Source organism: Psittacula echo (genome assembly GCF_963264785.1).
Source record: "Psittacula echo genome assembly, chromosome: 16".
Lineage (NCBI taxonomy): Eukaryota > Metazoa > Chordata > Aves > Psittaciformes > Psittacidae > Psittacula > Psittacula echo.
Genome location: NC_137752.1, coordinates 298,574 through 312,260, shown reverse-complemented (window position 1 = coordinate 312,260; position 13,687 = coordinate 298,574). Strand labels below are relative to the sequence as shown.

At 39.8% G+C, this 13,687-nt stretch overlaps 1 protein-coding gene across 1 annotated transcript; it reads right to left on the bottom strand.

The window, feature by feature from the left end:
* Positions 1–6: 6 nt before the first annotated feature.
* On the bottom strand, positions 7–13,603 carry STKLD1 (serine/threonine kinase like domain containing 1). The gene is made up of 19 exons (XM_080630386.1): positions 13,444–13,603; positions 13,018–13,113; positions 12,502–12,546; positions 11,137–11,211; positions 10,345–10,449; positions 10,072–10,142; positions 9,713–9,828; positions 9,132–9,244; positions 8,874–9,034; positions 8,229–8,359; positions 7,511–7,594; positions 6,223–6,339; positions 5,543–5,677; positions 4,479–4,607; positions 2,668–2,796; positions 1,638–1,766; positions 971–1,108; positions 570–649; positions 7–156 (listed from the first exon to the last, which is right to left on the bottom strand). The coding sequence occupies exons 1-19, from the start codon at positions 13,456–13,458 to the stop codon at positions 10–12; spliced, it is 2,016 nt and encodes a 671-aa protein (XP_080486512.1). The 5' UTR covers positions 13,459–13,603; the 3' UTR covers positions 7–9.
* Positions 13,604–13,687: the final 84 nt, after the last annotated feature.

Genomic DNA, 13,687 nt, shown 5'->3' with positions numbered 1-13,687 from the left:
TTTTCAGTCTCATGCTCTGCCGGTGAGGAGGGGCACAAGAAGCCGGGAGGGAGCAGAGACAGGACACCCAACCTGAACTAGCCAAAGGGGTATTCCATACCACACCATCTCCCATCCCATCCAGGGGGCAGCAGTTGTGTGGTACTTAGCTGTGGGCTGTGGTTAAACCACAACATGCAGTTTCAACAGTTACACTAAATTTCAAGTAGTCATACTGAAAAAAGTAAGTTAAATCTTCAGGCAAATGGTCACAAGGGCTTGGTTCTGTATTTTGGGGGTTGGTTTGTTTTTAAGAATGCTACTTGCGAAACAAAAGCAATTGGCTGTAATATACTTACACTTTATTCCTGTAAACTTTCCTGATTTAGTATGAAGAAGGTAGTAAATCAATGCAGTATAGCATAAAGAAAACCTCCAACTACTTGTTTTCAGTAAACATGTACCCTTTGCCCCATTACACCTAACTCTAAAATTCTGCACTATGCAATTCCAGCTACTTTAAAATTATAAAATCCATAACCAGAAATAACATACTAAACATCTACTCTATCTCCATGACTTCTACATACCATACTAGATGGAAACTGGCATTTTATTTCAAACAGTAATTCTTCCATTTTCTGGGACAGCATATCCAGCACAATATCCTCTGTAATGTAGATGAACAGGGTCATTTATGGTTGCTAGCACAGCTGCCAATAGTTTCAGCAGGAACTAAAGAACAGCCGAGAGAGGACAGATCTACACAGAGAAGGTGAGAGAAGTTGCAACATTACAGCAGAGTGGCATCTATTATTCAAGAACAAGGGGGATGAACTCCCAGTTGGAATTCATCCTGTCTCTTCGATACAGAGCGAGTCTTTCCCATGAGCAACAAAGATGTCCTTCAGCAGCTGCTGCTCCGGGTTTTTTTACTACCTGTTGGGGGCAGGGGACAGGAAGAGACATGACAAACACCACCCCATCTCACCATACTGAATCATCTCATTAATCAGTATACAGATATTTTCCACTGCTTCTTGATCATCGAAGTGAAGGCAGTAGGCATCTTTGATCAGGTTTATTCCACTGCCTTTTGAATCCATTATAAATCTCAACGCTGCTGTTTCTGAAAGGGAGACAAACACCGCTGGGCTACTCGGTAGCTGCAGGCTGCATTGCCTGCTTTCCAGTCCCCATGTTCCACATATGTGATATTTTTCCAGAAAGTCATGCCCTTTATTTTCAGTCTTCCTAAAAGCTGTTCTGAAGCGTATTTGGGAACAAGCAGCAGACCACGTAGGCAGCTGACACCATCATGTAATGGCAAAGTGGTATTTTAGCATTTACAGTTTTCATATTCATTCAGTTCTACCCTTTTATACAGTTGAAGCACTTTCATCATAAATAACAAAACACTCTCAAGTTACTAATAGACCAGCTTGTGCTGATCCAATACTTCTCATGCATGCATGCTGGGTCCATGAGAAGAAAAAAAATCCCACCTCCAGTTTCACTATTTCCTCTTCCAGCCCTGCAAGAAAAGTTTAACTCAGGAGAGCAGCTGTCAGTTCCAGTCCCACCATGAACTCTTGATCTATATTGAAACATCCACTTTGAGCTAATGTGCAATTAATAAAAGAATTGCTGAACAGTACCAGATAGCCTTAGAAGGCTTGCTAGTGCCAGGCAGGCATTCTTCACCAGCACTGGTCTTCCTGGGTTCATCCTGAGCGCATCCAGCAGAAGTGCTGTTGTGGGCTCATACTCATTTTCAGTTAAGCAACCTGAGGAACAAAGACAAACACACAAATCCCCAAAATAGGATCAAAAGCCTTTACACTGATCAGCATTTCAACTTCTGCTTCCTGTTTCTGAAGTGATTTTTTTAATATGCAATAAAAGTTACAAAAAAAGCATGTGATAGTCTGTATTGCAGTAAAAAAAAGGCCAAATGTGGTCTTTCCATGAGTTGATCCAGGGTTGTAGGAGAAACTTCTGATACACCATCTATGTCATGATTCCCTTTCATTATCCAAGCCAAAAGGAATGGAGAGTCCTGAACAGTCAACCTGTTCTCCTGGTGGGTACCAGAAAAAAGATCACTTAGGGTGTTTTACTTGGCTCTTCCTCATGGAAAAATGGCATAAGCACAGGGCAGTAGGTAAACATAAGGCAATATTCTGCATGAGGAAGAAATAAGACAGTAGTACTGAAGGATGCATTCCTTAGTGCACATGATCATGAAAGATGCATTTCATTTTTTTTTAATCTGAAACATTATTCCAAATTTACAAAGCAAATGGCACAAAAAGAAGCCTCCCAGCCCATGCTGCACAACACTAATGCTGTCATCAAAGGCATAACACAAATGGGATCCTTGGTCTTAAGAGATAGGCCAGAGAGCACTTGGCACAATATAGGTTGTTGTAGCTGCCCATCACTACAGTAACCATTCGCAGCATCAGTTATACAATTGCTACAGCTCATCAAAAATAACTTCATCAGGGAGTGTCAGAGAGTGAGGGCAGAGAAGACTGGTTAAGAGAGGATGCAAGTTCCTAACTCTGCTGCCACCTGCAGAACCTGCTGAGGTCAAGCAGCCTGTATTTCAAAGGTCACCACCGACAAACAGGCTTGATTGGCACACCAGCCTTTTCTAGGGACAAAGAGGCTGGGAAAACACACCTTGGAGTGACAATGCCCATAGAGCCGAGCAAGCAGACTCTGAAACGGCTCCATTCTGGATGTGCTCTTGAAGGACCTCAAAGACAACAGGGACAGCACTTGCCAGCAATGCTCGGTCTATGTTAGTCTCTGAATTACCAGAACAAAAAAGAAAAGCATCAGCATTATTTAATCAACTAATCTCATACACACATTGTATCCAACTATATCAGTAAAATCTTAATGCATGATGGTATTGGAGTAATAAGACATTACCTTAGGATGGACAACAGCAGAGGGAAGGCATATAAAGGTGTATAAAAAACAAATCAAATTTTAGAGGACTAATAAATAGTAATGTTTATTGCAGAAAGCTGAACTTCTCCAGCAACTAGTTTTCTTTGCCATTGAAATTCTACACAGGGATCACAGCAAGAAACCTCCAAAAATAGCCATCTTTCTGACAGCACATGGTCTGCAGGATGGATATTTGGCTAGTCACATAAATCAAATGGGTGGTTTGCTGCACTGAGGAAATCCTGTGCTTTCAGCCTTCCTGGATGAGTAGAACACCACACACCTATAAAAAAATATATGTCACAGAAACAAATCCCCTAAAAAAAAACTCCCAGTGTGCTCTCATAAGAAGGAGTCAGTTCAAGCAATGACTTGTGGCTCTTCAACTCTGTGGGGTGATGCTGGTTTAGTTCTGAGGCAATGGGAAGAGTACACTTGCCACCTTGCTAAGCACATTTCTTTTGGAAAAGCAAGTCTGTAGATGTCCAACTCAAGATTTAGCCCAGTGCTGCCAAGATAAGTGTGATGCAAAGCAGTAAGATGTTATTAGCTATTCTGATAGCTAGCTATTCTGATAGCTAACCTGATATGCTGTTTGCACTGCACAGAGCAAAACTGTGTGTACCCTTTCATTTCTGACAGCCTGTTCATAAACTGTATTGATACAGGGGGCTTGATATAAGAAATACTAGCGCCTGGAAGGCTGCGGAATTTAGGGGCCCCACTAAACATAAATTGCCTTCTACATACCATTCTTCTGCCCATCCTCCTTATCAGTTGACCCATCCTCCTTACCATTCTTCTCCTTCTCCTTACCACATCTACATATCAGTTGGCCCATTCTACCATTCCTTCTCATTCTTCTCTACTTATCAGTTAATCCAAAGACAGGCAGATAGGGCTGGTTTCAGCTACTTGTGTAATCACTGGGGCATCCAGATGTGACAAAGGTGAAAAGTTTAAGAAGAAGACTCATTTACTTCATCTTGAATACCCCTACCCACAAGAGGAAGACTCATTTACTTCATCCTGAGACCCTCACCCATGACCACGGGGAGGCACTGCGCATGTGCAAAGGACTTTTTAGCTCATTATAATACGAAGCGGGGATAGATCATGAATTATGTATAGGCGTGTAACTTTGGAGAATAAATGTAGCGGGAAACGACACTGAGGTGTGCATACTTTGGAGGAGAGATCCCGATGCACCTCAGCGCTGAATAAAAGCATACCTACTTTACAACTTTTACGAGTTGTGGAGTCTCTCCGCGTATCAGTATCTTGGCCCAAACAGTAAAAATTTTACTTTGACACCTTATCATAAAAAAGCTTGCTAAAAAGTCTGAGTTAATATTTAATTTTCTCTCATTTAACTGTGGATCACTTGAAGTTATTCTAGTACTGCTGAGGAGACATCTCTCTAGAATGGGAGAAAGGAATAAAATCCAATTCCAGCAACAGGAATGTCTGAATTCAGATACAATACCTACTGCCTTTCATCAATCTAGGCACAACACTTGATGTGTTCTACTCACCACTCACAGCCAAGCTCCAGAGAACCCCACAGCAAGGGAGGCAGATATTTTCATTATGAATAAAATTTCTTAAAATTGACAGAAGGTCTGGAATTACTCCAAGTTCCCACAGATTCTCTGCAATGACTTCTGGAGAAAAAAAAAAAAATAAAATACAAATAAGAAAAAAAAAACCAGGAAAATAACTTCTATAGAATCTGGTTATTTTTGTCCCACTCACTGTCCTCACAACAGAGGATACTCACTGTATTTAAACAGTGATAACAAACCAACAACATGATACCATCAACCAGACAAAAGCAAGAGAACAGACCAAAGGTCTTTAACAAGATGCACTTAAGCACAGTGCTCAGCACAAGTGACCCTTTCAAATGGATGTTTGGCCATTTTTTTCTTGCAGATCTGAAATTTACAGAGCAGAAAAGGACTCAGAGGGTATAAATTGCTATTTTTCAAGTGTTTGCAATTTAGCAATTCACGTTACCTCAGCTTTAGAATTAGGGAACACTCTAGAAGTAGTTTGGTCTTAGATAAGTTTACTTGTACATGACACTTTTTACGTTTTTGTTTTTGTTTTTTTAAATAAGATTAATCTCTTGCTGCTAAATTCTTCCGTAAGCATTTAGAAAAGCAGTCTTCTGATGACTGTTGAACTGACACTCAAGACAGGTAAAAAATACTGTAAGTATTTAGCAACTAAAATCTCAGGAGAAAAACAAGGAACAATTAGGTAGAAAGGTTTCAATTCACCATGGCACTGTCAAAAATAGAATCCAGGTTCTATGGCCCCATTCTCCCAAGCACTACTATATGCACAGTCTGTACTTGTTTCCAAAACAAGATGAAATACAGAATTGCATGTATTAGAGTGGTCCTGTAAGTACCTGAAGCCTCAGCAGTGTATTTTATACTTTCTAGAGTGTTATCTTACCAATATTACCACTATCAAACCAATACCTACAGACACACACACCTCTCAGTGAAGTCACAAGTTCTGTATTATATCTTAGATTACAAAAGCAGAAACACAAAAATATTCCCCAAAAATGAACCAGGTCACGCACCACTGGCTGAAAGCATCATCAATAATGTGTAGACCAATGAAAGTAACTCTTCACTTTCAGAGTATTTTCTCACTGTGTCTAACAGAGAGCTGATCAACTTCTCATCCAGGGCCATCATCACATCCAGTTCTAGCGCTGTCAGAAGTAAACATTTGAACAGAACAAAGCCTGAGCCCCCTGCTGTCAGTGCAAGTAAAACATTCAGTTAACGCATTTCCTAACATAACATATCCCAAAGTTAAACTTTTCTTTTTCTGAAACACAATTCTTACTGTTTTCAAGCTGGTTTCATTATCAGGTGTTATTCAGGTAAATTGCCAAGAAAGTGATAGCAGGAACCACACAAGAGACCAAACCACAGTTTTATGGCTTGAAATTCAAATATGAGGACACTGAGAGTCTCTTATTTACACGCTGTAGTAACACTCTACATAACATGAAAAGAAACTTGGTAGCCGAAGATCAGTAACCTGTATTTAAAATTAACATTTACCCAGAAATCATGTATGCTAGTCCTGAATCAAGTCCATGAGAATCCAGTCTTACAGCTAATTTCTCTATTACTTTTAATTTATCCTCTAAAATCATTACTGAACCCATTTAAAACCTTATATGCTACATCTAACTTACAAGATATAGGCTGTATTACTCAGCATAAGTTGGAAGTCTTATAACTGTACCTGGATTAAGAATTTCAAGCAATAAACTGCAACCGTCTACTTGTAACTTGAGAGAATTGACATGAGTCTTCATGGCAAAAGTGATCAATTCTGTGACCAGTAGCAGATAGGGAAAGGCTGTGGAGAAGAGTTGAGACAACATTCAGCTTCAGAGCTTCAAACACTAAGCGGGTATTTATATTCCAAAACACAAGAGTTCCAGTTTCAAGTAAATTTAGGTACCTTTTTCTACACGAAGGCAATGTAATATGGCAGAAGAATATTTTAAATCAGAGAGAACAAAATGTTAGTACAGGTGGAATACAGAGTGAATTTTGCAGTCTCCATGGGAAATGTTTTTTTAACAGAGACAGCCACAAGGCTATGTAAACTACGTGCAGCCAGCGCGTTGCTGGTAAGTCACACTGGCATGGTTCACCGATCACGTAGCAAGTTGTGAGGTAGAACACTGTGCATGAGCCCAAACCCATGCTTTCCAGAATCTGTGGCTAAAAGTATTTCACCAGGTTTCCTAGTTCTAGGAAGACACTGAATTTTTGGAATAGCTAATACAACTATTCAGTCTATCGACAAATACATGATAAAGTGTTGAATTAAAACTGGACTACATTTTGAGCACCTTCAAAGATGTGAGCAGTCATGGTAAGTCACAGAGCAGAAGTGACAAACAAGCCAATCAGATGTGTGCACAGCCTTGTATTGCTGTTAATAGGATTGAATGAGAATCACAAAGATCCATTTGTTTGATTATTTATAACCAAACCCTGCTGTACTACTGAGTAAAGATTTCTTCAGTAACAGAATTGAAGACATGGGTAACTAAAAAAAGTAAATGACTTTTTCGTTACCGATTAGATATGAACACCTCTGTTTAAACCTGATAAGCTAATGCTAGCATTGAAATGCTATCAAATGACAGCACATTCAATAACTGAGGTAACATGGTGCTTTGAAAATACTAACCTTGACCTGAAAGAGTAATCTGAAAAATGTACAGATGCCAGAAGAAAGTATAGTCTTCACTCACACTGCTTTATTAGACACACAGGAATTAGACATGTGTAGCTTTCTTTTGCTCTATCACTCGTTTAGCCCTAGGCATTACCCTCAAGTTGCCCAGCACTGATATGAATTCTCTTCCTTAAATGTCAGTTTGCCAATCCAGTGAGTTGCCAATTAAAATATCACTAAGGTTTTTTCAGTGCCAGTTTTTCTCACAAGGTGAAGGACCTCTCCTGTGCAATAAAAGCAGTTACAAAACAAGTTTATTAATAAAATAGTGACTTACCACTTTTATCTCTTATGAAGCTGTCGAGGTGCTGAATGGCTTTCACCTGTACTAATTCTATATGCCAGAAAGCCTGCATGATTTCTACATAAACCAAGAAAATTCCTTTAACCATTAGATACAAACACTTAGAGAAAGCACCCAAATTTTCTCTATTTTGTGCAAGATGTGAATTCATATAAATGAAAAAAATGTAATTTGTTACTGTTGAAAAAAAGAAAAGCTTTCCCCCTAATTCATCAAACATTTAAATACTGCAAAATGTTATGATCCACCCGCATAATCTGTGAATTTGGCATTATATACTTTGGGGACCTTTTAGAATATTAAATCAGAGCAGGAATAAGGGATCTAAATGCATTACTCCAATAGCTTCTTCAGATTAAGAAAATAACTTCCTTATTTAGAAGGAATTAATGGAGCAGATCCTTTGTTGGCATAATTTGGCAAACATTGTTAGAATGCAGACAAAGTAGAGTGGGCCTCACCAGTTTTCTGAGGAATGATCTGACCCCATTTACTGGTGCAGTAGGTGTGGCTGGTAATCTTACAAGGTTATATAAAGGCTGTGTAAAATCCTTCCTCCAAATAGCATTTCGCTTTATTTCAAGTAAAATTAATGTCCAATAATTAATTTTCAAATAAAACACATGCTAACTGGAAACCACACAGGTTTAAGTCCTATGAAAATCACTATTAATTTCATTTTCCTTATTACCTAGGACATTTTCAATTCCTCCCTCAAGGAGCACATCTACTATTTTGGGAGGCAAAGACGTTTTCAGTTTTACTGAAGGTGCACCAGCAACAATCAGGTAGTCCCTAATAAATGGAACATCAATCAGATCTCTAGAATTAGAAGAGGCAAAAGCGGAACCAGTAAGTTAGAAATGGTAAGTTACAAAGAAAAGCCGTAGGCTTTGTTTCATTTTGATATAAAAACCTAATATTTCTCTCAAGACTAGATTATTTTTGACAGAACTTAAACAGTTTACTACAAAACAGCTAAAGAAAGCATTTACACTAAGCAAGCCACGCTTAGGCTTCCAGTTAATGGCTTGTAAAACTGTGTACAACATGATTTTATGAAGTAATTCTATCAGAATGCCCACTTCTGAACAATCACCAAGCCATTGACTTTTCTAATAACTCAATTTGTCATGGCAGTATGATCAGCACCCTTGACCCGAGTTCTTTCAAACAGCAGTTAACATTCTCACCTTTGTGAAGGTAGGTGAGGCTTAAGACCAAAACAAAACAAAACAAAATAAAATAAACCAACCAAACAAAAAAAAAAAAAAAAAAAAAAAAAAAAAAACCCCACACACACCAAAAAAATGAACAGCAAGAATCAAGAACTCACTCTGCTGTGGGTCTCATGCTGGGCTGGATCTGTAGCATCATAAATAAAACTGGAAATAAAGTCAAAGAGCTGTTATCTCCATTCTGCATTACTGTCTGAACTCCTTCAAGACGGCTTGTATCCTGTCTAATATCCTGCAGTAACAAAGTTATCTCTTCTCCCTGTGAAAGGTGTGGTTATCAGAAGACTTTCCCACACTTGCTTACAGGTATCCTAGTAGGCCCATGTTTTAATCTATAATGAAGCATTGTTACATACATTCAGAATAAAGCAAGTCATCATGTCAAGTAGAATACAACCTAGAGACCAGATGTCAGATTTCTCAGTAAAAATAAAATCAAATGTTTCTGGAGCCATCCAAGACTTGCTATCTGTTGAAACACAAGTCATACAGTAATGTTGCTAACATTGTACTACATACAGTTTCTGTTTGCACATGCATGAACTGCACACAATTGTTTTATGTCAAAAAATAATTCAGGTATATTCTGCAGAGATTAGAGACTTTCTACTGGTGATACATCACAAGAGATTAAAACACTGTAACTACTGAGCAATTTTCTAATATGTTACTGCATATGTATCAAGCTAAAAAGGACTCAAACCATGCGTTGCAGAGGTCTGAGACTCAGACATACCTATAGCTTTCAGTTGTGAACAGGCAACTGCAGGCAACTGCCTATGAGTATCCTATTCACACTTTAGAAGACAAATAGTGTAATGTAGAAAAGGAGGAGGGAAGATTAGTTCTTCTTCTTTGGCTGATTTTTCTGAGGGCTAATGAATATCCACCCTAACCAAATCTTTTAAAGTAAAAAAAGAATAAAACAAATAACTACTTTCTTCCACTCTTATTTTCCATTTCATCTCATCTGTCATAAGTGTTTCTGTACTGAAGTCGCTAAGCATGAAGGATGCTTCACCAGTCACAAGTATGTTTGATGGCTTGAGATTTCTGCAACACAAAGATTTACTGTCACACAAAGATTTACTGTCAACCTGTGAAACTGGAGTCTAATGATACACAACTACATGTTCCCTGTATCTTTACACATCTGGATATGAAGACCAGAATTTCTAGCTTCTACTCCCCCTTTCAGAATAGTCAAAATCACTGCCTCTGAGCAGCTGTGCTGAACCAACAGTCACTGCAAAGAGCAGAGACCTATCAGACACAGAGAACAAGATTTCTACTCACCTGTGGAAAATATTTTGTTTGTGTATATAAAACAAAGCATCCACCATCTGTCCCAGGAACTCCAGAATCACCTATTGAGGGGAATATACATGAAAGCATAACAAATAGAATAACTTACAGATACCTTTTGGAAGACAGCTTCTAGAGCACTCTTCAGCAAAAGTGCTTTGAAGGTTTTAGGGAGGACTTTGAGAAAGAGGGAATAGAAAGGGAGAAATATAAAAGCAATGAAACTCTGTCAGTTCAACCAGATGCTTTTTCTGTACTTTTTACCATGTCTGTTATTTTTTCTGACTTCTGCCTTTTTTCCTTGATGACAGATGAAAGATCTCCTTGGCCAGAGTGCTGCATTACCAGACAAAGGAACAGACATGACACCTGTAAAAAACACCACACCAATTTTGTCCCATTGTTTGCATGAAATCCCATATCCAGTAAGAAAGATAAAACCAAGCACTTGGCCAAACTGGTGGGTATGCTGCTCACCAATACCAGGGGGTGTTCTGAGATGAGTAATCTCTCGCAGAGGAGACAATATTTACTCTTTTATTAAAAATATACCATGTGTGTTGTTTTGGGAGATTTTGGGGGTGTTTTGGTTTTTGTTTATTAGCTTTTTAATAGAAAAAAAAAAATCATCAAGCATCTTATCCGAAGCCATGTGGGATAATTCAAGTCAAATACACATCCATAAAATCAATACAAAGTTTGCCCAAGCACTCAATCAATTCTGCAAGTAAATGAGTCAGGGCTTTCAGCTTCCCATAGTCTCTTATAAAAGGGTCTTCATGCAGGCATGAAAATCAGTACTCCACACTGGTTCATATCAGGAACTGAGTCAGCATGCAGCACTGCATGTGAGCGACTCCAATCCGCATATCTGCACAGCTTTTCAGCATGTCTGTTCAAGAGTTAAAGCAGGCTCATTTCAGAACAAATAACCTCCTTTTTTTTTTTTTTAGCATCTCGCACCAACAACCCTAGATTTAAACCTGCAAAAATGCTGATATATGACTACAATGTTAACCCTGTGTTCCAGTGTAACCAATCCTTCTTCATTCTCACCTTATTATCCCAAGTCACAAACGATTCCTTGTAAGTACAGATGTTTGAGTGATGAAGTTTCAGCAAATCCATTGCCTGCACAGAATAAAAAAAAAATTACAGAGAGAGCTTTCAATAGCTACACAGTCCTTCCCATTAACAGGACCTTAAACAGTATCCTAAGCCAGTTCCTGACTTGTTTGTGTCACATGCCTGCTCAAATTCCTTCAGTGTGCAAGCTCTGTTATCTATTTGCATCTGCCAGTGCCAAGTTAAGGAAAATATTTCACTAAGATTCTACTCAATATAATGCTGCAACAGCCTTGTGAGATTCAAGGATATAAACTGATCCTTAGAGAGATGATATGTGAACCACCGCCCCTTCTTCAATTCCTAAACCTGAAAACACATATTAGAATATGAAAGTCAAGAATCTTTTTCTAGCATAGACATTATTTCCAGTAACCCCTACGCAAGATTGACACTGGTGAGATGCTTATCTACCTCCTTGAAGCTGTTTCCACTGCAAGGACTCTAACAATTAGCAATTATTTCAGCAAGTTTGCTGACAATGTGAAAGGTAAAAATTCACCTTACTCTGCTAAAGTTGTGTTTGTGGCTGTGCAGACACAACAGAAGAACTCTAAGAGCCATGCTCCCAGCTGGCATAGCTGCATTTATTTCAATACATTAGCAGAAAAATTGGACCAAACTATCAGTAATGCCTTGGTACATAAAGATATCACCTCTTCAGCAGGATGAATCATCTGTACAGATTTGTATTCTCCCTCATTTATAACTGCAGATGTCATGTATGCTGGACATTTTGAGACTAATTCATCATCTGCTACTGCACATGTTTTAAAATACCAAAATTTGTTTCAATAACAGTATTTCTAGTGTTGCTTCTTACTCAAGACATTGAAACAAGTATAAAAAAAAAAAAGGTATAACAAAAGAAGAAAACCAGTTAAATCATTCACATCAAAAAATGTCCAGCTCTCAGAAAAGAACACGTCATGAAGCATATTAACTAGAAACTGAGTTATTAGTAAAACTATAAACAGACCAAGATTCTTCTTAAACTTAAAGGCCGAAACAATGAGCTTTGCTCTTTGTCTTCAGCACAAAACAAACACAAACCTTGAAAAAGGACTATCCTCTGAGAACAGCTGTCTATTTGAATCTACATATTCAAACAGAAGAGCAATTAATACAAAATACTGACCTTAAGCCCAAGCAGAGAGCAGGGAGAACACCCCTCAGGTAGTCCTACATGATTTACATCTTGATTATTTACTTAGTTAATCCTTACGGATAAAAGACTTTGTTCTGTTAAAGACTTCGGTCATTCTAATAAAGTACTAAAAAAAATTGTACTGATACCTCCTTCAAGGCCTCATTTGCTTGCTTTTCTTTAATGCACTGCACCTGCAACAAACAAAAGACAAGGATGAGATTATAACAGAGACAGGCACGCTTTAAGCCTGAGCAATCTTGTCAAGAATACTAGAACTGCAAGTTTCTTATGAATTGGCATAAATTTTCAGTGATAGTTCCAGTCTCTAATGTTTAGGGCAGCCTCTTTGGGAGATGGCCAGAAACAGTTTCAAATAAGCACGCAACAGTTTAACCTAGTCCTTTCTTGTACTGCCGAAGTAGAAACAAGCTAATGTGAAAACCCACCAGATGGACCTAAATAGCCTGATCCCCTTTCCCACTTCTAACTCAATATTCTAGTAAACTGATCTGAATCAGTCAATTTCCAAAACAGCAGCACAATAAGATGTAAGCCGACTCTTACCCAGGGGCCAAGCAACCTGTGTGTCTTACTATCAAAGGGGCCACAGGGATAGCAAATGTGCCAATGGACTCTTGTTTTCCCAGCAACCACCTTCTCACCTGCTTTATTATATATTTCTTCTCTACACCCTTTTCTATTTTCAATTCAGCTACCAGCATCGCGCCCAGTGCCCCAGGCTGGAGCTGCTCTAGCACCTGCGGAGCACATGAAACACTCATACACTTAGTTACAAGCAGTAGAACAACCAAAGCAAAAAGTCCCTTCAAGCCACTTTCTATGCAGACACCCTCCACGCATCACCATGGCAGGATGACAGGCTCCCACATCCCCATCCCATCCTCGGGAGGCACACAAGCTTCCCTTTCCCCTCTGCAGGGCAGAACAGCCCAGCGTACCCCCACCCCTGCCCCCAGGCCACAGGCCGCTCTCCAGGGCCACCTCCTCCCCCAGGGCCCCGCGTCATCCCCAGTAAGACTGCAATCGCCCCCTTCCTGACGGACGAGGCCGGGTCCTGCAGGCAGCACCTCATACTTTTCCATGGCGGGACAGGGGAAGGCAGAGCAGGCTGCTGGTGTGGAGGGACCCCCGGGGCTGGGCGTGCCGCTCACTTCCCGCAACAAAACCGTCAGGCCGACAAAGCGTCACCACAGGCACCCGCGAGCGTCGCTCAGCTGCCCAACGGCGCTGGCCGCAGCCCGCGGCTGCCCCTTTAAGGCGCTGCGCGGAGGGGCGGGGCCGCCCCACCCTCCCCGGGCCACGCTCCTCCCC

Bases quoted from the DNA above. Each gene is read 5' to 3' on its own strand.
- STKLD1 (XM_080630386.1), bottom strand. The intron at 12,547-13,017 runs GTGAGAAGGTGG...TGTTTGTTGCAG, and splicing joins AGAAATATATAATAAAGCAG to GTGCAGTGCATTAAAGAAAA. The intron at 1,767-2,667 runs GTGTGTTTTCCC...TTTGTTCCTCAG, and splicing joins ATGGGCATTGTCACTCCAAG to GTTGCTTAACTGAAAATGAG.